Raw genomic sequence first — 23,843 nt, 5'->3', positions numbered from 1 at the left:
GATTCAATACTCCGAACATTTAACAGTACCAGCCTACCATACACGAGCATGCCATGGCAGAGGTTCAAAGTGCTATTAAGCCTTCACAGACCAGCTGAAGAACAAAGGGAAACTCACACAACCACTGCTGACCGACCAGTCAACTCCGAAAAGCATACTATATACAAGCATCCAGTGCAAGGCGAACGTCAGACGTTGCACAATAACAAAACCGCTGTCTAATGCATGGCTCGCCATAAGCGTATTATATTATATCATCATCATAATTTGCATGTTCAATGGAACAAGCAAGGACAGGAGGTCAAAGTTTGGTACCCTCCCGTCCGCTATCGCTCGGTCTCCGGGGTCTGAGCAAGCCCGAGGATGGACCAGACGTAGACGGCCCTAGCTGGCCAGTCCTGCTCTCATCATTGCTATTGCTACCATTATTTCCGCGCACACCAATAGTTCGATGGCCCTGGTGTAGACGAGGATTCATCAGCCACTGGATCTGCATGCGAATACTACTGACAGCAGCATTTGTGTGAGCCATGTCTTCCTTTATACGGAGACACTCATTCATGATCGCCATGCTGGCTCGAGCGTCTAAATCGGTAATTGCATGCGAAAGCTGACCAACTTCTTCTCGAAGAGACTCGTGCAGGGCGAGTAGATATGTCGTAGTGGCGGCATTAGAAGATATTGCACTAGAGTGATCAGCGTGTGATTGATTATCCGACAGGCGCGGAGAGCCTGATGACCCTGACTGCCCCGAGGAGCTTAATCGGGTCTCTGCGGCGTGTCCAGGAAGGGCATGCGAAGCATCAAGTAGGGTAGAGCGAATATTGGCGATTCCGTCCTCAAAGATCTCATTTCGCTGCTGAAGATGGCGGATGGTCAATTCCAGGGAGTCGAGCCGGGCATTCTGAGCTTCGAAATAAGGGCCCATAGCGATGAGTGGACAAATTTGCTCATGTGTCGCCAGGTCGGCCCGCTTGACTTTAACGGGGCATCCATATTTGGATGCGGCACAAGCATGTATTGCCTCCGGGCAGGTTTCAATATGATCCCTTAACACTTTTCGAAAGACTGTTGTTTGACAGTCGGGACAGGTTGTTCTCAAGCTGGGGCACAATTCCTTTACATGCTCCTGGATAAACCGGAAAAGAAATACGGTTAACCACAAAATAAGACGATCGTCAGGGTATAGTACGAACCTCGTAATCCTGCTCCATCACCTCCTCCTCGCAGCGAGAGCACTGGTGCAGCTCATGCATGCATTTTTTATCGGGACTGAGATCCTTCTTCCTCGTCTTCTTGTCGCAAAGTGTCCCGGGGCAATCCATGAGCCTATACCCACAATATTTATCGACATGAGCCTGAACATGACCTCTCGGTACAATTTCCTTGCAACCCTCGCTCGAAAATGGGCACTTTACTCGTACGTCGTCACACATATTGATCAATAGTCGAGGTACATTGAGGTAGACATCTCGAGTCGGCGTGCGGCAGCTCGGACATGTGAAATCATCTCGACCAGCGGCAAACGTGGTAATGGCGGAATTCAAGCATTTTTGGCAGAAAACATGATCGCACTGCAAGCGAACCGGTCGAATAAAGGGACAGTGGCATATCGCACACATAAGATGGTCGTCATAATTGGAGACATACTCCAGAGCACGCAGGTCAACGATCTCGTGGCGGTCGCAGATCGACTCCATCATCAGAAGCTCCTCGAGGTTCATAGTCGGCAAAAGTGTCAGGTATCTTCGCCTTCAGTCAAACGGCTCCGTTTAATAGGGGTATGCAAGACACCGCAGGATTCAGGTGTGACCAAAAAGAGAGTTATCAAGAAATGATCGTCTGTCGAGTTGCCGTGGAGGTCTGAAGATGAAACGATAACTATGACAGCAACCCATCAGGGTCACACGGTGGCTGCAGTTGAATTGGAGATCTCTGTGTGATACGTAAAATTGCTGGATGAACTTGAGGCTTGCAGACGACGCGAAAGAGGAATGTTGAGAAAAGGACCGAAACAGCAGCGGATGGATGGAAAGAGGGTGACCACCAGCGATTGCCATTATTATTGCGGGGGGCAGATGATGCGGAAACGGCAGATCAATCCGTCGCCGGCCGAGAAGGCCTCATCCAGTCCATCCATCATTGTCAACTACTATCCCCGTCAAACAACTTTATCCAGGTCGCGAAGTTTCCCCCTTTCACTTCCACCGTCTGTATCCACCGTCAAATCAGCTTCTCATAACAGAGGCCCCTGCGTGACCTGTCGCTGACGCCTGCGCCGCGTTCCTCCTGTCGCATTCCATTCCCCGGTAGTCAGCCTCAGATCGTCTCCGCATTATTGCCTCATCAGCGCTGGGTGTCCCGGTCTCATCTTCCAGGCTTCCCACGGTCGTTATACCTGTCACATACCTCGCCCGAATCGAGGCCGCAACCGCCTTTTCAAGATGCCGAACCCATCTCAGTTATTCCTCCTTGCTGATCACATCAAATTGTCGTTGTTGGAGCGACAACGAGCGATCTCACTGAATCTGGAGCCCAATAGTCAGGATGGAGAAATCTCCCGCTCTTTAGAGTCTCTACGCGATGGCATTGAATCGGTAGAATCGGAAGTTTCGCGTCTGGAGGAAGCCAACGACGATGGCGTCACTGATCTTAAAGATCAGCTCCATCATCTGCAATCACAATATCGGGACCTCTCATCCCAGTTTCACGAACAAGACGATTCGGTCTTGGACTCGGATTTCAGTAATGTCAAAAGCTCGTCTCCCGACCTGAAACAGCCGATTCCACAGCATCCACCTTCCAAGTCTGTCCGGTTTATGGATTCCGCAGCGGAAGAGGCTGATGAAAATCGTCGCAACCTCTTTCAGCCATACCGCGACTCGCCTTCTCCAAGTCTGGACCACTCCAATATGTCCAATCAACAGATTTACGACCATCACGCTGAGACCCTACGCGAGCAGGATGAACAGTTGGATCGGCTTGGGGAGTCAATCGGGCGACAGCACCAGCTCAGCATTCAGATTGGCGACGAGCTGGAAGGACACGTCGCACTGCTTGATGGCATGGATGGTGATGTCGACCGGCACCAGAGACGATTGGATGGCGCGAGGAAACGGCTGGATAAGATCAGAAAGAAGGCGGGTGAGAACTGGAGTATGATGACCATCATTGGTCTGATTATCATTCTGGTCATTCTGATTGTGATCTTGAAATGAGCGATTGGCATATATATCCGGATGGTCTTATGGTTCATCTACCCCCTATACGAATACTTGCTATTCTAAGATATGACCTGGTGTTAAGGCGAACATGGCGTCTGTCTGCTTCTTCTCCGCGATGTTTGGAACTCCCCATACATGGTATCCGAGCCTCCCTTGTGCGCTAGATGGAATTGTCTTACCTCGATACAATTTATTACGCTCCTTGATTGATGCTTTATCGATATCCCTTTGTCGTTGATATAAACTGTTGATCTGATATCGTTCATCCATTGCATTCATGGCATATTTTCTTAAAATACACGACAACATGCAAACTCCCATGAATTAGCGAATACCCCAACACCCGAATCCAGAGTCACCTTCCACAGCCGAAGCACTAGATAAGAGGAATCTATTGAGACTTGTTCACAGGGCCACTTCTGTTCGGCAGATCCTTGGTCCGACTTTGGAGTGATTGGAAGTCCTTGTCGTCGCTGTCAAGCTCGCCGCGGTCTGCCTTGACCTAGTACCAATTATCAGTCAATGTTTTACTCCCGACGAAATCGACTGGCTCTTACCGATGCCTCACTGTTGCTAGCAAGCTCGCCCTTCCACTTCGCCTTGCCCTCCTTAGTACTCTTCAACTGATCTTGCTTCTCAGCCTCGTAGTGGGAGTCCAGATTATCGCGGTCTGCGCTCTCACATTAGTCAATTGCAATTTGAGGAGCAGATAGACGGATGAAACTGACTCTGATCCGACTCTTTCAAGCCCAGGCGAGCGCCGGAGTTGTGGAAAGCCGAGACGGCCGTGTAGCCTGGTCTGATGGCCACGCGGGGGTTGATCGATGCACGTACGGAGGTGAGGAACGACATGATGATTTGCGGGATGTGACTCTGCTTGAGAGTTCCGTTAGTATACAACTTTTGCTGCGCATGAGTGATATAGTCTAGTTGTGTGGTGCAAGTAATATCCCAAAGACGCTGTTCGCAATTGAATGGTGGGAGGCAAGAGTATTGCTTCAGTATCAATGGCTCCAACTCACCTTCAATGTGAACCAGAATAAGACAAATATATATACTGTTTGTGTCGGATATATACTAGTAGGAAAGATGAAATGTCACTAAATCAGAAGTGAAGCACACATCAGTAGCGGGAGACGAGACGACTTTAAAAGTAAAAGCGAAAACGCATACGCAACGCCCAAAGAATGCCATCCACCTCGGCCAAGCTTGACTGGATCCCTCGGGACGATAGTAATCACGATAATTATCACTGCAGCGATCCTCTGCTCCCCTGGGTCTTCTCCATAGGGGCGACGAAAATGCCCATTGCGTGTGTGTCAATGATGACGTCAGTGCTACTCAATCGACCAGCCATCTTGGGTTGGACTGGGGAATGGACGAAGGGAACTTCATTATTAGCAATAATTTGTCTATCTATAGCAGTCAGTCTGTTCTGGTATGGTAAGTAGATGCTCTTGTGGTCTAGTTACCTCTCTGGTCGAGAGCCCGTCTTTACAGACATGTTCTTTTGCTGCTTAACCAGGTAACGACGTTGATATATCCTGTCGGCTGGTCATCCTCAAAACACCCACTTTATCATGCCCCTCTGGCAAGTAACAGTGTAGGCAATGACATCATGTATACAATAGGCTTGAAACTGGATTTCGTGTCATGTTCCATGCATCAAGGCACATATATTGTAGGATAGCCTCTGCAATGCCCGTCTCTAGTAAATCTACAGACCCTTAACTTATAGACGTGCCGGATGCTTTCAAATGCAATCGCCCACGCTTGCTTTTAGCTGGTCCATGTCGAATCTTAACAACCGTCGGAACTGGACCTTGCGTCCGGCAGCAAAGACACGGTCAAGGAGAGAAGCTGAGAATGGCAACCTGAAGAGAGGCTTTAAAGAATCATACATTTGAATGATGGTAAGTACTCTCCGGGAGAAGTTATGACAGAAGTAACATCCAAACGAACCAACGTGGAAGCATAGAGAAAAACTTTAAGAAGTGCAGCTTCGACCAATGACACAGCAACGGACCGAAACTTTTTTTTCTTTGAAAGGTAAGTGCGGCATGGTCTATGGCTTTCCAGCCAGAGATCAATCTAGGCCAGCTGATCAATTGCAGCGGAGCAATGAGCACCGCCAGACTCCGACTCTCAATCAATTTACAGGAAAGAAGAGAGAGAATCCAAAGAAGATGAAAAGAAAAAAATAAAAATGAAACAATTGCACGGACATATGGGAACAACGCCCGACGAGAGTATGGATGTCACAGACAGAAATCCCAATCAGAACCAATGATATCAACCCAACAATGCAGACGTATATCGTTTCCGCCTTTCTAATCCCTTTGAAGCATGAGTATTCCGTCCCGCCCAAAAATCAATAACCCCAATAATAAGCAATATCCGAGGATGAATCGGTAGAAACCTGAACGTATCTGACACAGTCGCCATAGCACACCGAACAGAAGCAACTCCGGACCATAGACATGAAAGCGCCAAGCCGCGCTTCTATCATCATCGCGGCCAAACCCCGAGGCCAAAAAGGAATTTTTTTTCCCTAACCGGAAGATAAAACAAGGTATCGTGTGAGTGTGTGTGAAAAGAGTGCAAAACTAAAGTCGAATCGCAGGCGCCGTCGCTCGCAATAGGATGAAGCATAGCAGAGAATCTAATAGAAGTGCTGTAGGTCGTCATCGGAGAAAAGTGTATATACAGAAAACACTAGTTTATCCTCTTAGGTTTCTTGCGCTCGTAAAAGAAACTTCGGTTGAGTCGTGATAAGATGCGACGGCCGTATGGAAGTAAGTACCAGAAGAATTATGACCGGCGGTTAGGGAATCGCGATGATGCAGAAGCTGAGACAGCAGAAGAAAAACATGCCATGACCGAAGGTCTCTGTCACTGACAAGGCGACCTGGCAGATAGCAGTCCTCACCACCGCCGCTGAGCATTCTGCATCGCACCAGGCGAAATGGACGTGGGTGGGCTGGTCAATGTCATTCCGGTGTTAGGATTGACGATGGGAATGACTTTGCGAGTGCGGACCGCCGACGGCTGTTGGAAGCTCATATTAAGATTACTGGTAACCCCTGAATGCACGAATGTATTGGTGGATGCGGGAGACAAGGAGATGGATGGCGTGACCTGCTGGACAGGCTGAATCTGATGCTGAAGAGGAGACGAGTCGGGAGAACCGCTGGAGAGCGACGACCGATCCGAGGAAGCAGAGTGAATTGAGTGTAGCTGTGATTTCGTGTGTTAATAAAATGCCTCGAATTTAGCTGGTTGGAGGGGTCCTAGGCGCTCGGCCAATATCTGAGGGAACGGGATGTCCGAGAACCGGGCTGTCATAACATACATCGTCCTCTGTAAGGAGACCCGGGCAGAACTCCAGGTCGTCGTCCAGGTCGAAAGACCGTCCAGCTTCAAACCGTACACGGAAGGCAGTCACAGCAGGGGCTTCGGCAAGTTCCCTCATACTCTTCACACCGCGGAATTGACGTTGAGCATTCTGAGATGCCATCTTGGGCCCTCTACGGGAGCGGCCGTTATGATGGTTGTTCGATGATGGCATGTGGCTAGTAGCACCCTGATGGGGGTGCTGCTGGTGATGCTGCTGGTGATGGCCGTAGAAGAAAGTAGACATTCTGATGTGATTTGTGGTGGCGAATAGAGGGGACAGATGTATGTTAATGTTACTGACTCAGGTTTTCGAGGTGATTACAGAAAACCAGCACAACTCGATACCTGAGGATAACAAGAACGTCTCGCAAGGCGAAATGAAAGGGTATAGACGGAAGAATGCAAGTATAAGACAAAGATACAAAGGGGATGTAGTAATGATAGTACTAAGGAAGAAGAGTGGAAGATGGGGGAGTGAAAGCAAAAGGTCGGGTCGATTTTGTTTTAGTTGGTTGTGGGATGGGGAATCATGAGTTGATGGGCGGGACAAGAGGTAGAAAAGAAGAACCGGGAGCGAAGAAAAAGGGAAGACGATGCTCGGAGCGGACGGAGGCAACAGGCCAGGAGGGGCTGCAGTTGTTTTGCTGGGGCTGAGTGTCCTCAATCCTTAGGAGCTGGTGGAGCCCTTGCAAAGGCAGTACCAGATCAGTACACTGTTTACCATACAGTTAACCTGGCATGTAATAATGAAGTTGGTCCTGACGAGGGATTGTATGGTAATATCTGCGTTCCACTTTCGGCGCTAACAAGGTCACGCAGCACTCTTAGGGCAGCCAGAATCCAACCAGAAGTCCGTCCGCGGCATCTGAGTGGCAAGGTGGGAACTAGGAAGCCCAATGGTATCCATCTACTGGAGCTGCAAGTGGAGAGAAAACAGCCACTTTGAATAAAAGCCAATAGTATTGCTCTAATATTGCTAAAAGCAGTTAGTGAGTGGTCCTAAGTGACGTCTTTTAGTTACAAGCTAATCTTATCCTGGCAAATTTATCTCCTCCCGGGTCTTTGCACTGAAATCTGGGCTGGCTTGATTAGGTTTAGCGGGCAATCCTGAGGCGATACTGCCATTACTTGATGGTGCAGCTGTAGATGGGCAAAGATGAGGAGATTAAGGTAATGTTATTCTGCCTTTATTTTCCTGCTTCTAGTTTGGAATCTGTAGGCTGTTGGTATGAGGATCAATAATGTTCCTGCTAATGACTGTTATTCATTAAATATATGACCTAAAATGGTGCAGCACAATGATGACTACGCATAGCTGTTTTGTAATCTCCTCAAGTAGACCGTATGCCTGTCAGTACCATGCACACGGGTTGCCGCTGGTGGATGTACAGGGAGCTTTTTCTGGCTTCTATGGAAGTTTTAGATCCTCAAAGCTATTATTGACATTTGCTATTGTCCTTTGACTATTCCTGGACGAGTAAAGAAAGGAGAGAGAATGTAGTCCGGAACCGTAAGGTACTGGTATGACAGACAGGCATGCGTTGCAACCTGCAACCTAGGAAGCCGCAGCCAGCAACCGCCATTGCCCCTCGATATCTGCGGGTAATGATTGCACTCCACCCACTCTTTGCGCTTTGATTCGTGGTCGTCACTCTCGGCAAGGTACCATGACTTAGGTCCTCTTGAACCGTGCCATCTGGTCCTGGGGCAGTCTTAGGCTTGAATATCTGGTCAACAGTAACAATGTCTGCAAGATCATAAGGTATGTAGGATGCGTACAGACATTGTTCGCCAGAGTTCCAGAAGTAGACCTTCCAGCGCCAATTTGAGGTATCCTCTATGTCTGAGAGACGTTCTTGACCAGGTACCTTGCTGTCAAAGTAGATTGAACACATCTCTTCCAGAAGTCGGATGGGATTAGCTGCCGTTGGAGTCGATCAACCAGTGATAAGTACACATGATTCGTAAGGTACAATAACCCAAAATTCGAACCATGCGTCTTCTTGGTAACCAATATCAGAATACGAAGAAGATCCTCGCAAGAAGGCTGTACGGGGTTCCAAAGTTAATTTAATGGCAATCCTTGGATACTCTATGAAGATGTCTCAACTGATAAGGGTAGAGATAATCGCTCCTTCAAGCAGAAACGCGTAGAATCATGCTGAGTGTGGCAACAGAGAAACATCTTCCTCAACAGCGGCTAATGAAGCGCTTCGCAGGGGCATATCTGCTCACAGTACGGAGTAGATAGGATCATGCATGCCATCGGGCCATACAGCCCCTCTCCTTTCCTTGCACTACTGCACCTCGACTCCTGGGGATCAGGATGCGTTTCTTCTTGTTTCTCCTGGGTGCATGGTTGGGCACTAGTCTCATTGGTCATTGGTGCAAAACGTTCCCTCCTGCATAATGCATGAGCTGTTAACATCATTTCAAATTTATCAAATCTATCTCCTAAGTTTATGACCTTGGTCAGGGATAACTAAGTGTAGGCACTCTCCAAGTACTCCAAAGTCGTCTCACCGCTCCTTCCATCATTTTATGATTTGGGGTCTTACGATGGGAGTTTCAGCCTTCCGAAGTCTCCTTATTGAATGTGAGGGGTCCCAAGACAGGACGAAGAGTTACCCCTCACAAGGTTCAAACCTTGTTTGCAATCCTGCTTGTATTGCATATCGTTATGATCAATCTCATGGCGACTGTTCGCTCCATCCCCCTCAAATCCAGCACTGACGTACTCGAGCCAATTTAGGTGACTCAGTGGGAGGTGTCCAACAGTTTCATCAGAGCCCAGTGCCTTCCACCTACTTTTCATGATGGATGCCCATCAAAATCAGTTCAATATGCGGCCTGCACTTGACACTACTGTTCTTACACTGACAGAGCAGTTACCCTGATTCAAGATATCTGTAAACATAGGTAGTATTTCCGGATTCGCACGGCCTAGCTTCTACTGCTGTGAAGGAGGAGCCACAACAATGTGTCCAACCCGAAGCAATATTCTCAATGACCACCCTAAGAGGAGATTCACACGTCTCACTGCCTTCCGGGGCGTTCTCAGCTCGGGAATATGACAGTCGCGATGGCAGTACGGAAAATGATCATTGACTAAAAGCGCGGCATCTCGTCAATATCCTTCTGAACGAATGAATACTCCCCATGTCGGCGGATCACTGGCTAGCAGCCATTGCTATACATGGTCTGCTTCAGCTAGCAGTTGCACACGATCGGCCAACTAGGCTTATCACTTCGAATAGCCGGAAGAACAGCCATTGGAGTCAAGTGAAGCTGCCTACTCCTTCAGGAGTTGTGGGAATAGAGAAAACTCGGCAGGCGTAGTTTGCAGGAAGGGAGGAAAAAGTAACCTTCCAACTTCTTCAAGATACTGTAAGCTAGCAGGGTATGATCTAGCGATGATCGCCTGCAAAGCAACAAGCCCCGAAGGGCGCATATAATTTAGCCGCCCTGTTAATCCTAGGTGGTTTTAGCACGGCTGACAGACGAAAAGCCCTATTTTCACACCCTGTGGCCGTAGATGCTATAACATTGCTAAGCGAGCCACGAGAGGATCTTAATTGCATACCAAAAGCTATGGGCCCTCATGTCGAAATGACCAATATCTTTAAGATTGAGATAGTGAGCACTCCACCATGCCTGCGAGTGAGCAAGGATAGACCGAGCTTATGGGTATATGTCCGCGACATGGTAAATGACCGAACAACAGTGTAAGCCAAGACTGCGCCTAGAACATGCGAATGCAGCAACTGAAGACCTTGAACGCCATTTTAATGCCCGTGAAACTAAGATCAAATGCAGGCCAGCGTCATTTGTCCAGATTTTTGGTTTTGACCATCCGCCCGAGTAGTTCCTTGCAAGTCTTCTCGCTGTACTGCTCCCAAACTTCATACAGAGACACCAATTCCTGGGTGCATTCTATGACTCCTCTGATGTCGACTTCACTCTCAGCAAGCCAGCTGATGAGTTTCTGAATTTTGGGAGGAGGCCCGGAACCAGTCCGGTCTCCTAAAGCAGCCAGCACATTCATTCCACCATCCCTCATTGCGCCGGCGAGGACGGGCGCCGCAGACCCGTGAAAATTTCCCGAACTTGGCTTGAAGACAACTGCGACAATAATCGCCATGACCGCAATGACATGAGGCGCGTATAGGAGAGGTAGGTCCGTCAAGTAATGATCATTGACCACAGACCATGCGAGAGCAACCTCATCCGACGTGAGTGACAGTTCGGGTTGAAGCTCTGATAATGTTCGATATGGATGGTGCACAATGAGTTGCGAGTTCATCTCTGATATCAGGGAGAATTCACATTCGCCTAGTTTGGAAACATCCGGAGTAATGAACTCTGATATGTGTTAGCGATGGTACGCAAAAACGCACGTAGGATGCTATACCTGGCCAGAGGCTCCGGGCTTCACCGACAACAAAACGGATATGTTGCGGACACTCTTCCATTTTGCAGGCGAGATAGAAGGCAGTCGTGAGAACAAGATACGGGTTTGTATGCCTGATCTCATTCTTCGTATAGAATCGCTTGATATACACCTGAGCAGTCGCAAGAGCTTGCTGCCTAGTTGACATTCGCTTTCCAAGTTTTATAAGTTCTGCTTGTAATCAGCCCGACCCTGTTCTTGAGATACATATCGGGCTCTCGCTTACGCTGACTGAAATAGATATTGAGTAGTCTCTGGTCTGGTAGAGGGAACTGAGAATGAGCAACTTTATCGCTTTCTCGAAACATTTCCCGAATCTCCGCCAATTTCTCTCTTGTAAACAGCCAATGTCGACGCTGGGTCGACGCCCAATAGTTGGCCGCCATTTCTGTCTTTGTGATCAAGCACCTGGATATTGCCTTATTTCTTCAGGTTGATAGATTCRTCATGATGGCACTAGAGGTAACAACTGATATGGGCATATCACTCGTAACCAGAGCACCGTATGAGTCGCCTTGACGCAGTGAAAAAGCACAGATGAAAGTGTTTTGAGGGATCACTTGAGATCAAGTGTCCAAAGAACGAGTCTAGATATATTAGACAGCAAGAAATCTTGCATGCAGTTCATCATCACTTAATATGCCGTTCGAACATATGTAATCTGCCCAGGGTGAAAGCTTTCCCAAAGGGGACTAGTAGGGTTGGGCCCTCTGGTCCCGTGAACCGGGCCGGAACCTGCTTTTCTTCCGGCTGATGTCGTAAGGGAAAAGCAAATCATCGCGGCTGGATTTCTCAGGCGAGTTGTGTTGGGCTTGATTTCATTAACAACTGCAATAATAATGCATAGCATATAGCGGCTTTTCCTTCATATTGCAACGCCCACGGATTCGATGCACCAGTCATTGCGAAAATTTACAAATCCCTTCCCTCACAGGGAAAGCTCCGACCTTAAATTTCTGTGACCTCTCTGAAAATAATGACGGATCCTTGGCTATAGTCGATAAACATCGAACATGGAAATCGGCGAGTCCCAAGATGAACGTGACCAAAGAGTTGCAAAACTCTGGGAAAGCCTGGACGTCCAGAAAAAAGGTCAACTCGATATCAATGGCTTGAAGAAGGGGTTCAAGAGGATTGACCATCGTGAGCATACTCCCTGACCGGATCCCGTGCGCCTTGAGCAGCTGACTGACCTGGGCTATCGCAATCTTGATAGCTCTGAAAAACGCGGATGACATGGTACGAAATATCTTGCAGACGGTCGACACCAACGGCGATGGATACATTGACTTCTCTGGTAAGATCATACGGACTTTGTCAGGAGCTTTCTCTCCTGCTACAAACTGGTTTAATGCCAGTTTTTCTTACCCGCCTAATGATGATTAGAATTTCGAGCTTTTGTCGACCATACCGAGCACGGGCTATGGCAACTCTTCCAGAGCATCGATCGCAACCAGAATGGAGTGATAGACAAGAATGAACTGAGGGCTGCCTTTTCCCGTTCTGGGATCACGTTGTCGAGCGCTAAGCTAGACGCCTTCTTTGAGGATGTTGACTCAAACAAGGATGGTGTCATTTCATATCCAGAGTGGAGGTATGCGCATGAAGGGTCAGATGAAGTTGCTAGTGACGACTGACCGTTCAACCTTAGGGACTTCCTTCTATTTCTTCCCGCCCATTCGCCGTCCGACCTGCACGCCGTTTTCTCATATTATACGGCCACGGGCAATCTAAACCCGGAAGGAGATGTCCACATCAATGATCTGCAGGGTTTAGGTACAGACCACTCGTTTCTTAAGCGTTATCTTTTGGCCATCAAAGACATTTTGTACAATATCTTCCCTGTGCACGCTTTGACAGCCTTGGTTCCATCAGCTTACGCCGAAGCCGGCGGGACGTTATTGTTGGGCGCCGCGTTAGAGCATGATTCTCTCCCTTTAGACGATGACTTCGAGTTGGAGTGGCTGCCCATATCCAGGACTGTCGCCATGTGGATGTCCTTCCGATATTATGAACAGAAGTTGACCGAGAACACTCCTCACTTAGGTTATTTTCTTGCGGGCGGGATCGCAGGCGCCGTATCAAGAACAGCCACCGCGCCTTTAGATCGACTTAAAGTTTATCTTATCGCCCAGACTGGCGCGAAGAAAAGTGCTGCTCAGGTGGCGAAGGATGGTGCTCCATTGAAGGCAGCTGGCTGTGCTTCCAGGACACTTGTCGGTGCGGTAAAGGAGTTATGGCGTGCCGGCGGGATACGGAGCTTGTTTGCCGGTATGTTAACTGCTTATAGTGTCACGGAATCTACTGACAGCCAGAAGGCAACGGCTTGAATGTCGTTAAAGTTATGCCCGAATCAGCCATCAAATTTGGAGCCTACGAGGTATGACATGACTTTCCACGCAGGCGAGTTTCGGTCAGCAATTAATGATATGATGAATAGTCTGCAAAACGTGCCTTCGCTCGTCTTGAAGGACACAACGATCCTAAACGACTCCAGCCTACGTCGCAGTTCCTGTCCGGTGGATTTGGTGGGATGGTGGCCCAGTATGTGACGCTATCTCCCCGCAAAACAGTGTTATCTAACAGTGATGTAGATGCTTTGTCTACCCTCTTGATACCCTCAAGTTGTAAGTCCTGGTGGTCCAGTAAAAATATTCCATTCTAAAGCTAACTGACCCGTCTTAGCCGAATGCAATGTGACACCGTCGAGGGTGGCTTGAAAGGCAATCAGCTTATCGCGGCTACTGCTCGAAAAGTGTGGAACAGAGCAGGCCTCCTGGGCTTTTTTCGTGGTTTGCCTCTAGGCCTCATTGGCATGTTTCCTTACGCCGCCATCGATCTGTCAACCTTCGAATATTTGAAACGCGTTCTCCTTGCACGGCAAGCCCGGCTTAACCACTGCCATGAAGATGATGTTCCCCTCAACAACTTCACCACAGGAGCAATCGGTGCTCTGAGCGGCGGGTTCAGCGCTTCCGTTGTTTACCCATTGAATGTCCTTCGTACCAGACTACAGGCCCAAGGCACTGTACTTCACCCCACAACATACACCGGTATCGCTGATGTTGCGCGAAAAACACTCCAAACTGAAGGCCCTCGTGGCTTTTACAAAGGACTTACGCCAAATCTTCTCAAAGTAGCACCCGCCGTGTCGATCAGCTACGTTGTATATGAGAACTCGAAACGAATGCTTGGACTGAGATAACACTTCAGCCACCGGTGCGAAGAGTCGCTCTTCGCTTCTCTCTAACCCTTCTAGTTTCTTCCTTTTTAGAATATTTTGCCAAGATACCCATAAAGCCAAGTCGCTATAAGTGGCAAGCCCCTTCTCTCGGTTGGGATTCCCTTGCCTGCCTTCCCCGTTTATCGGGCTTTTGTCCCGTCTAACCATTCGAACTCTCTCTTGTTTCTGAGCCTATATTTTGTGCATTGACATCGCGATGCGACTCATCCGACTCATGGTCCGCCGCTGATGGTCATTTGGGGACGGTTTTGCATAGCGACCACCCTTAGCATGGCAAGGCGTCGCGAGGTAATGCATATGGTGGCGTTTGTCCATATTTGTTGCATTCCTTTTCTTCATTCTTGTATAACCAAGGATCTGCGGGTCCTACTGGAAATATCTGGAACAATATATCTACATTTCATGCTTCACAGCGTTTACTTCTGACTCAGGTAACAACAGAATAGATCCATCTGTCAATGGGACTCGAATTCTTTTATCCAATTGGAGTATACTGTGACATGTATTCCCATAAGATTGCCCATCAAATACAGTAGTAGATCCTTCACTTACTGTCGTGCAGCAACGGCTCTCACCTCTTCCTCTTTAGGAAGAATGTCTGGAACCGGCCCGACAGGAGTAATAGCAAACTGATTGATCTGCTTATGACTCTTTGTATAGTGTTTCTTAATGTGCTCAAAATTCGTCGTCTCCCGGAACGCGGGAATATCCCAGTAAAGGTGACGCACCCAGCGATGAATGGCCGGGTACCCGGAGCGAATATCACGAATGTTACACTTGAAGTGCTGCACGTAGACGGGGTCAAAGCGGACGATAGTCGTGAAAAGTCGGATATCGATCTCGGTGATGGATGAGCCGAAGAAGTACGGGGAGTTGGCGTCCTTTGAGAGATGTGCTTCGATCCTGTCGAGGGAGGCGAACAGGGTCGTCACAGCCTTCTCGTAGGCTTCCTGCGTCGTCGCGAAACCAGACTTGTAGACGCCGTTGTTGACGTCGTTGTAGGTCCAGTCGTTGGTGGCGTCGATCTCGCTTCGGAGAGCGGGAGGGTACAGGTCGACGTTCCTGTATTTTTCGGGAAGGAGATCATCGAATTCGTAGTAGAACATGCGAATGATCTCAGCGCTCTGTTCGAATGTTCAAATCAGTAAGAGTTCAGGCGACACTGGATAGAGTGGATATCAACGTACCTCATTGCTCACGATGCGTTGCGTCTTCTTATCAAATAGCACTGGGACGGTGAATCTTCCAGTATAATCGGGATCATTGGAGAAGTATATGGCACGCAGATGCGTGAAATCAGGATGCAACGGGTCTGGGGTGACATTCTTTCCTGCAACCTCTTCGTCGGCTGTTGCAAAGCGCCAGCCTTTCCAGCAGAAGATATTAGCTTCGTTCTTTAGCGGCTTCAAATCTGGAAATCCATACCATTTTCGCCCAAATGCCAGTGGACTGATGTAAACGAGATGATATCCTCGAGACCCTTGAGCTTCCGTGTGATCAATGTCCGGTGTGCTGCGTCATGAGAAGGGTGTTAGCCGTCGTGCCTTACACTTGAGCAACGGAGAGGTCTCCAAGAGAAAGCGCACCCCAAGGACAGGCATATGAGACATAAAGATGATAGCGATTCTTCTCCGGAGGAAATTGAGCACCAGGCTCTCTGGAGATGAAGTTGCGGAACACCGATTGCTGCCGCTTGAATTCGCCCGACTTGTCTTTGGGGTCCACCCAATCGGTAATTTTGCCTGTATTGCCTGTCTATTTGGCAAGGAGCATAGGTCAGTTAAAAGGCTTTTGAGACATGTTGAATGAGAGCCAGCTTACGGCCATGTTGCGGATTGGAAAGAGAGGTTGTCTTCGGATATTGGAGCTTCCGTAAGTTGACAGGGAACTGCGAAACCCGGCAGTTGTTATGGACCTCGAGATATGTCGCGAGACCAGTTGGGTTCGAGGGAGCGCAGCAAGCATGAGATATTACCGAGAATTTCAATATAATCAAAGAGAGGAAATGACGCCTTTAATAGATAACGGGTTGCTATCTCGACGGACCAGTTGGGGTGCGGGGGACAATGACGTTTGCTTACTCTGTGCTTACGGATGGATCGCATAAACTCTGACAAAGCTTATAGAGCACCCTCATTTCCATCATTACTACTATGTGGAAGTCAGAATTATCACTATTTATTAATGACAACAAATTGTATATTTTTGTTTCTAAACTTGTGACAGAGTGCTGTAAATAAGTCTTCTAACATAGGTCATGTCCGCATATCGGTTTCTGCGCAGGCATTCATCTACTTCTGAAGTTTCACCATAACGTAGGGAATTTCAACATCCTCCTCATTTTGATCCTCTGCAGTCACCTCGAAGATGATGTTCTTCTGGTGTTCTGGGATAGGCTTCTTGCTAATATGCTCCACAAGCTTGCTCATCCTAAGCAAATAATGTTAGTCGATTTTCTAGAATGATGTGTAAAGGGTGATACATACTTCATAGGAAGTCGGTCTTTGACCTTAGATGGGGGGTAAAAACTGGCATACAGCAGACTGACTCCCGAGCTCACCATGCTAATTTCCAAGCCCAGGTCTGAGAAGTGCTTGAGGAAGTCTTGTAGAGGAATGTCGTCGAGTTCGAAACGGTCCCAAAGTCGATCGATGGTCACCTCACCTTGCTTGCCCATGTACGTGCCCTTTGGACTGGCTATGGGCTCACTGAAGCCAAAGAATGGGAGAGCGAGGTTCACGAAGCCGTTCTTGTATTGCTCGATATCGTCCTTGCCATCGATGATCTTGTACAGCTCCAGAGCAACCAAGCCTGTGACCAATGCGGTAGTTGTGGCAATAGCTGGAATGATCTTACCAGCAATGAACTTGGTTTTGTGGCGGTCGGCCGGGGGAATATCATAGTTGTCCGCACGGAGGTTGCTAGCGGCGGTGATGAAGTCGATGTGATGGTTTGTATCGTCATCCTTCTCAAATTCAACGGGGTTCAAGCGGAATCCGGAGAGGGATTCGGGAGAAGGCAGAGACTCAACGAGGCGCTGAATCTCTTGACTGTCATCAAGGGATGAAGACTGCTGAGCATTCGGGTCGGGCTCATTCTCATCGGCCTGAATCTTGACGCCGGAGCTTGGGGTAAATTCAGGAATGATCATGTTGTCCACAACCTTTCTGTAGTACTCTTTGTCTACGCCGGGGTTCTTGATTCCATAGTTGAAGGCATGGAGATTTGCGCCAGCAACAATGAATGCTAGGTGAGTTGGGTTCGAGCTATCGAACTTAAGGGGTGTTGGGGCACGCTTCGGCCCAGACCAGAAAGGTTGACCAGAAGAGGTCTTGGAGTCTCGAGGAAAGTTGTAGAGAAGTTGCTGAATTGCATTGTTGTACTGAGCCTCAAATTGCTGGCGAGCCCAGACAATGCAATCATCAAAGGAAGCTGGTCTGTTGGTTACCAAGAAATCCCGGAGATGCTCCAAAGTCTGCTTCTCATTTCCAGCCTGCTTGAGCGTCTGCTCGATGTAATTTGGCTGGGACAGATACATGTTCACAGCCTCAGGGGGTCCGACAAAGAAAGTCTGGAAAAGATCCCGTGCCCAGGCAATTGTATGTTCAATTCTGTTGGGGAAGCTCTTCAATGTGCACATTGGGAACGACTTTTCTGGGGGATCCTGAGAGCTCGAGTAGGATTCGGTGATATGGGGCAGAATGACCTGAGTGTTGCCTTTCGTACCAAGGGTACCGCTTTCAAGAAGAGGCTTGCGGAAGAAAACACAACGACGATCAACGTAAGTTCTAGCGTCAACGTTGTCCAGGGCGTTGGTCACACCATCCAGAGCTTCCCAAAATTCTTCGTTGAAAATGTGTTCAGTGTCGGGCCCAACTCGGTCTCGAAGTGTCACGATTTTACCGTTCAGGTCGGGGTTCATCGCCTGTGCCGCAGCAGAAGCGCATTCACTCTTGAGTTTCCCAACGTCTTTAGAACGGAACAGGAATTGTCTGTTGAGGTTGCTCCTTTCGATCTGATCCATGTCGGTGACGAAGATCTTACCCTTGGGACCAGTTCCAAGACCCATCATGGCCCAGTTCTTCAAAGTCTCGCACCCAATAGCTCCCGCACCAACAAGGAACTGTGTGACATTGGCGATCTTTTCTTGAAATTCCTTGCCGAAGACGGCAATTTGCCCGTCGTAGCGAGTGCCAAGTGGTTTGCAGCTCTCTTCGGAACGGGTGACAGATGTCGGCAGCGACTCCAAGGAGTCGAGGTAGAGCCATTGATGAATAGGGTTGAACTTTCCGGAGACGGCCTTCAGAACTTCCTGGGCTGCAACACCTCCAAAGAAAGCGGCCAAGGGGTTGAGATCTCCGCGAGCCTGGTAGCTCAATTCTCTAATAATTTTCTCGTCCAATTCTACCTTTTCTTCCTGGCTTGAAGCAAGTTCATTCGCAATCTTAATCACTTCCTGGGCGTCACTGCCATTGTGGGGGCGAGGGAATTGACCATCATGAGCCTCGGCGAATTTGTGGAGCGCTTGAACTCCGACGTGTAGTTGCTGTGGCCGGTCGAACTTGGCAAAGTCAGAGACCATGAGCTCAGGCTTCTTAAGCTGTTCGCTGAACGGCTCAAAGTCGACGAACTTAGGCATCTTGACCTGCGTGAAGATACCGCCGCCTTGATACGTGCCTAGGCCCGAGACGTCCCCAATTGAGAATGTATAAGGACCCTTGACAGTGATCTTCCGTGGGTCGCAATTGTTCAGCCCTTCCATACCCTTGACTTCAGTAAATGTCACGTAATCCCCGTCTTCGAGGCCATGGCGAGTCTCGTCCAACGCAGAAACCAAGCCATCTTCGTCAATGTCGGCAACGATACCGCTGACTGGCTCTTCACCCGTAGCATCTCCAACGGTAAAGTTCTTCCCGAAATCATTGAAGATGTATCCAAAGAGACCAAATGTGTCGGTGATGGTGATATAGATGCCGTTCTTGTGGCAGAAGTCAGCGATAGCAAGCTGTTCCTTCAGAGGAGTTGTAGTGAGAACCACTGCCTGATACTGTTTCAGTTGCTCGAGATCATCCACCAAGTTGCTTCCCTTATGAACAGTAACAGGCACGTACGAGTTCAGCTCTGCGACCCTCGGAGCTGTTACCTCGGCCCTGGGTTTCCCGACATCTTGTGGTTGAAGGAAGAACTGTGAGGATAGGTCGGAGATGACGACTGGCGCAGGATCGTATAGCGTGAGGGACTTCACACCGGCAAGGGCAATGTTCTTGGCTGATAGAGGTCGTCAGTCGTTGACCGTACTTCTCCAACCAGTTATTGTACTCACCGATCTCCACACCAAGACCCTTCAGACCAACAACAAGAACATTCGAAGAGCCCATACGCTTCATAGCCTCATGGCCGAGGACGTACCTATAAATCAATAAATATTAGAGAATTCCATTAAGGCGGAACGGGATCAACATACAGTTGACGACTGTACAGAGACTCATCGATCTCTCCCTGTTTGATCTTCTCCACCGTTTCCTGGGGGTTATCAAGTTGCATATTGGAGTCCTAGAGGCAGACATACTCAGTACCTTCCCCGCGCCGTACAAGATCAGTGATCTTTGATGAGATAGCATACCGTCATGATCTTCTTCTCAGGCGGAGTTGCCGCTTGGTCGCAGGACGCTCTACGCTTTGCCAGCTTCGCAGCGTCACGGACAGGTAGTTCTGAAGGAATTGTGAAGGATTATAAGTGAAAGTCTTGCCTTTGAGCAAGACTTTCTAGCAGTAATGACTCGTGTCTACCACCTGGTGCAGACTAAAATGCGGGAGCGCTTAGAATGTCGCTCAAGATGGTAAGTACAGCTAGAAGGAACTGTGCAAAGCTTTCAGTCGAAGCAGAAATTGTGTCGTCTTGGAGATTTTGGAACTGTCGAGGTAGATGAGGGGTTTACAAAGCAGAGAATCGTGGATGACCAAGCAAAGAGGCAAGAAGGATGTCTCTCAGTTGGCGACGTAAGAGGGACAAGCTGTTGATGGCTGACTCAGCAGATTCCTTAGCTGTGATTGGTCATAGCCCCGCGAGGAGGACCTAGGATAAGGAAGCATTGCCAGTGGAACCTCAGACGAAGAGGAAAAGTACCTAGAAGTGATGGTGATGACAGCCGTGTGGGCGGATTCAGGCTGCCATAAGTTCATGATGTGTATACTGGATGATTGACTCAACCCAGCGGTGCCTACACTCATTCCTTGAGTGACATTGATCTGACTCCTCCACAATCTCCGCGGTCACATCAGTGTCCGACGACGCGTCGTGAAACTCAGTTTCAGGACAACGCACTTGTCTTTACACTTAATTTTATGTGTCGCTACGAGCTTCTCGGCCGAGGAGTATTGTATTGGCAGCGTCGGAAGTCCAAAGCAGATAGAAAACCATCATCAAGGTCGGTCATACCTGTAGGCGCAACGTTCTTTAGGCCACTTCCTCTAACCTTGAGATAGTGGACTCCAGCCAGAATGCTCCACGAGATCCTACTCTCACTCTCAGGCCAACCGTCCCCTCTCTTCGCTTTCAGTTCAGAAGAAAATGTCGTCTCTGAGAATGCTTTTCCACTGTCCCCTCCGGAGAAAGCCCTCCTCACATCGCTTGCCCGTTTGAGTAGGCTCCATGCCAAACTTCGAGAACACACGTCTCTAATATTATCTTCACATCCTTCGATCATCTGCCGTGCTGTTTCCTCAGCTATAAACGCTCATCATTTAGGAGATTTCCAGAGGAAGATCTTGGAAGTCGAGAAGGCAATTCTGGCCGAGGATAGTGCATATGTTGGCGGTTATGGCATCGTACCATTATCAACTATCGTTGGGGAGTTTTCGCCTTGGACAAGGCGGTTAGAATGGCTTTGGGAGGTTGCCCGCTTCGTTCTTCCCGAAAACAGGACTATTAGTGCACATGGTTGTACAGGCTCCGCCCTGATCGATTACCTTCGAACAGAATCCCAAACGGGCTATCTTGACCTCGAAGAAATCGCGCTGGACCTGATAACTGTTGCCGAATCCGCTTGGATGAGGCAGCTATCGACGTGGCTATTGTATGGAAATCTCCCGGTCTTTGGGAAGGATGACTTTTTCATTCAGGAGGATAACTCGAGCCAAATGGAGGATTCGTCCTCCATTGCAAACTTTGTGATGCAGACAAGCCTGCTCCCAAAGTTTGTTTCATTGCACACGGCGTCATCAATTTTATTTATCGGGAAGACCTTGAATCACATTGCGGCCAAGCGGAAAGGTGCCACAGCGGGATCGTCTGGTTCTGCGGCACCGCCAGTCACTCTTCAGGGAGAGCATATTGCGCATCTTGCCTCGTTGGGATCCCCAATATCAGCCTCAAAACTATCCAATGCGGTAGATTCTATCCGCTTGTCTTTGTCACAAAGTGTGCTTTCGAAGCTGCTGCCGTTACCCAAGATCCTCGAGATTCTTTCTGTGCTGCATGATTTTCTTCTATTGGGGCGCGGTGAATTCGCTACTGCGCTTGTCTCTCATGCTGATGCCAGACTGATTGAGCGCCATCGAAGACCCGAGCTTCTGGCTGGCCGGGCCAGAGCGCAGACGGAGCTTGAAGGACTTGTCGTTAAAGATGGGGATGTAATACATGCTTTGGCACACACATGGGCCGAGCTTTATTCTCTACAAAATGAGGAAGACCCTGTGGATGAGTCTCTTGATCTTGCGCGAGACCTTGTTCGCTTATCCATTACTGACAGTAAGAGTGGACATACCGTTGCACCGCTCTCAGACGAAATTGGAAGTGAATTAGTAGCAGAAATCTCGGACGTCTCATTTGAGGACCTTCTTTTTCCAACGCGAACTTCCCTCTCGGTAGAAGTACGTGCGCCCCTTGACCTATTTCTATCGACATCCGACATCGCTGTTTACTCAAGGATTCATTCATATCTTTTGGGCATTCGCCGTGCGCAAATACGAATTAGTGATCTCTGGAAGCACTCTTTTCTCCGAAAAAGTTATCCTTCTCCATGGGGCCCACCACGAAGCAATACTCCCTTTGGACAGAGTAAGCTTAAACTGGGAAGGCAGAGAGATAATATCCGACTTAGCCAAATGAGACCAGTATGGGCAACGAGTAGTGCTGCGCTCTTTGTCTTATCAGAAATTGGTAGTTTTTTCCAGGGTGAAGTTGTCAATGGCTGCTGGCAGCATTTTCGTGAGTGGATTCAAGGTGGTCTGGCTACTGTCACGTCCTCGATAAGCTCTCGACCTGGAACGTCTGCATCCCTGAAGAGCAGGTATAGCGACAGTCCAATTGAAGGCAGAGTCGGTATCGAGCGCTCAAGTCAAGCTGCGCCGCAGCGACTTGATCCCGAAACTCTGACAGTCGCCCATCGTCGCTATCTATTTTCGCTTGTTCAGTCACTGTTCTTGACAGATAAACCGCTCACAGAGGCCCTCCGATCCCTGCTTAGTTTGATTGACCATTTTATCGCACTTATTATTCGCCTAGAAAGTGTCCAGAAGAATATGGACTTGGAAACTGACGAAGGCGTGGTAGACGCCTTGGCCGACTACCCCAGGGAGGAGACAGAATTATTGGAAGCATTAAGGACTGCGCGGGTGGAGGTCGAAGGGGGAATCAGGGACGTCGTCGCTCGCCTGCGAGACATTGATGACAGTCGATCGGGAGAGGGACGAAAGTTGTTTGACCTTGTAAAGCATGCCCGCGCTACTCCGCTCGCCGACAGACAGAATGGCAGCGGCGTGAACGCTCAATTCTGCCAATACTTGCCGCGAAAGACAGCTGGAGTTGATCAACTTCTGATGAAGCTGGACTCTGGGCATGCCAATGGAAGCCTCGGACCTAGAGCCACTGTGGTAGGCGACTCCCTTGATATGGAGGAGACCGCACGCTAGTTCTTTCTTTCTACTCAGAGCTGATCGCCGGTTTGCACCACTGGCGCTTGGGCGTTTCTGCTGAGTATACTGATCCTTATTCACCATGTCATTCCTCGACTGTGTCCCTTCATAGAGGTAGAGGAGCGCATTTTGCTATGAATGTATGAGATAGACGGCCAGTCATGTGTGCTTTACTTATGCCCCAGAGAGCGCCTTGAATCCCTATAGCTCTAATATGAATTAAATTTGCTCGACATGATGGACCTTCACTCCGGCTAAATCAATGAACCGATATACCTGCTATTTGGCTGCGGTAGATGGCGTGTTGGTGCAAAATCTTCCATTTCTTCAGATGTCGCAGCTCTGACTGGGATGTGTCAATTATGATGCCTATTCCACGAGGCCAAATATCAACTGTAATGCAAGATGGCTAGCATCTCGCCAATCCTGACCTGTACAGTAGCCCGCATTATTCTTAGGTAAATATGAAGATATATACTAGTCATCATCTATGTACATAGTCGTTTGGACATGTTCATAGGGAACTCCCTGTCGTAAACTTCCAGAAGTGCTAGAAGCTATGTATGTCTACTCTCTCCAAAGCCGAGGAGATGATTGGAGGGGATTGCGTTCC

At 48.7% G+C, this 23,843-nt stretch overlaps 9 protein-coding genes across 9 annotated transcripts; 3 read left to right on the top strand and 6 right to left on the bottom strand.

The window, feature by feature from the left end:
* Positions 1–301: 301 nt before the first annotated feature.
* On the bottom strand, positions 302–1,724 carry Asppvi_008174 (putative TRAF-like signal transducer; the record flags this gene model as incomplete). Its single annotated transcript, XM_043304055.1, has 2 exons — positions 302–1,129; positions 1,197–1,724. 2 exons carry the CDS (start codon positions 1,722–1,724, stop codon positions 302–304), a joined length of 1,356 nt encoding a protein of 451 aa, XP_043159990.1.
* Positions 1,725–2,444: 720 nt separating this feature from the next.
* Positions 2,445–3,218, top strand: Asppvi_008173 (syntaxin family protein; the record flags this gene model as incomplete). Its single annotated transcript, XM_043304054.1, has 1 exon — positions 2,445–3,218. One exon carries the CDS (start codon positions 2,445–2,447, stop codon positions 3,216–3,218), a length of 774 nt encoding a protein of 257 aa, XP_043159989.1.
* A 397-nt stretch (positions 3,219–3,615) lies between these two features.
* Asppvi_008172 (uncharacterized protein) lies at positions 3,616–4,076 on the bottom strand (the record flags this gene model as incomplete). Its single annotated transcript, XM_043304053.1, has 3 exons — positions 3,616–3,726; positions 3,782–3,894; positions 3,953–4,076. 3 exons carry the CDS (start codon positions 4,074–4,076, stop codon positions 3,616–3,618), a joined length of 348 nt encoding a protein of 115 aa, XP_043159988.1.
* Positions 4,077–6,149: 2,073 nt separating this feature from the next.
* On the bottom strand, positions 6,150–6,864 carry Asppvi_008171 (DUF4452 domain-containing protein; the record flags this gene model as incomplete). Its single annotated transcript, XM_043304052.1, has 2 exons — positions 6,150–6,461; positions 6,577–6,864. The coding sequence occupies 2 exons, from the start codon at positions 6,862–6,864 to the stop codon at positions 6,150–6,152; spliced, it is 600 nt and encodes a 199-aa protein (XP_043159987.1).
* Positions 6,865–10,443: 3,579 nt separating this feature from the next.
* On the bottom strand, positions 10,444–11,456 carry ssn8 (cyclin-dependent protein serine/threonine kinase regulator SSN8; the record flags this gene model as incomplete). The annotated part of the gene is made up of 3 exons (XM_043304051.1): positions 10,444–10,982; positions 11,032–11,241; positions 11,297–11,456. 3 exons carry the CDS (start codon positions 11,454–11,456, stop codon positions 10,444–10,446), a joined length of 909 nt encoding a protein of 302 aa, XP_043159986.1.
* Positions 11,457–12,083: 627 nt separating this feature from the next.
* Positions 12,084–14,275, top strand: Asppvi_008169 (calcium-binding mitochondrial carrier protein; the record flags this gene model as incomplete). The annotated part of the gene is made up of 8 exons (XM_043304050.1): positions 12,084–12,213; positions 12,287–12,367; positions 12,457–12,664; positions 12,722–13,341; positions 13,389–13,450; positions 13,511–13,614; positions 13,665–13,697; positions 13,756–14,275. 8 exons carry the CDS (start codon positions 12,084–12,086, stop codon positions 14,273–14,275), a joined length of 1,758 nt encoding a protein of 585 aa, XP_043159985.1.
* A 587-nt stretch (positions 14,276–14,862) lies between these two features.
* On the bottom strand, positions 14,863–16,141 carry Asppvi_008168 (glutathione S-transferase family protein; the record flags this gene model as incomplete). Its single annotated transcript, XM_043304049.1, has 5 exons — positions 14,863–15,438; positions 15,502–15,680; positions 15,740–15,826; positions 15,901–16,069; positions 16,136–16,141. 5 exons carry the CDS (start codon positions 16,139–16,141, stop codon positions 14,863–14,865), a joined length of 1,017 nt encoding a protein of 338 aa, XP_043159984.1.
* A 464-nt stretch (positions 16,142–16,605) lies between these two features.
* ubaA (E1 ubiquitin-activating protein ubaA) lies at positions 16,606–19,858 on the bottom strand (the record flags this gene model as incomplete). Its single annotated transcript, XM_043304048.1, has 4 exons — positions 16,606–16,744; positions 16,801–19,582; positions 19,638–19,723; positions 19,779–19,858. The coding sequence occupies 4 exons, from the start codon at positions 19,856–19,858 to the stop codon at positions 16,606–16,608; spliced, it is 3,087 nt and encodes a 1,028-aa protein (XP_043159983.1).
* A 957-nt stretch (positions 19,859–20,815) lies between these two features.
* Positions 20,816–23,227, top strand: Asppvi_008166 (putative gamma-tubulin complex component GCP4; the record flags this gene model as incomplete). The annotated part of the gene is made up of 1 exon (XM_043304047.1): positions 20,816–23,227. The coding sequence occupies one exon, from the start codon at positions 20,816–20,818 to the stop codon at positions 23,225–23,227; it is 2,412 nt and encodes an 803-aa protein (XP_043159982.1).
* Positions 23,228–23,843: the final 616 nt, after the last annotated feature.

Source organism: Aspergillus pseudoviridinutans (assembly GCF_018340605.1).
Source record: "Aspergillus pseudoviridinutans IFM 55266 DNA, scaffold_5, whole genome shotgun sequence".
NCBI lineage: Eukaryota > Fungi > Ascomycota > Eurotiomycetes > Eurotiales > Aspergillaceae > Aspergillus > Aspergillus pseudoviridinutans.
This window is presented reverse-complemented; position numbering and strand designations above follow the sequence as displayed.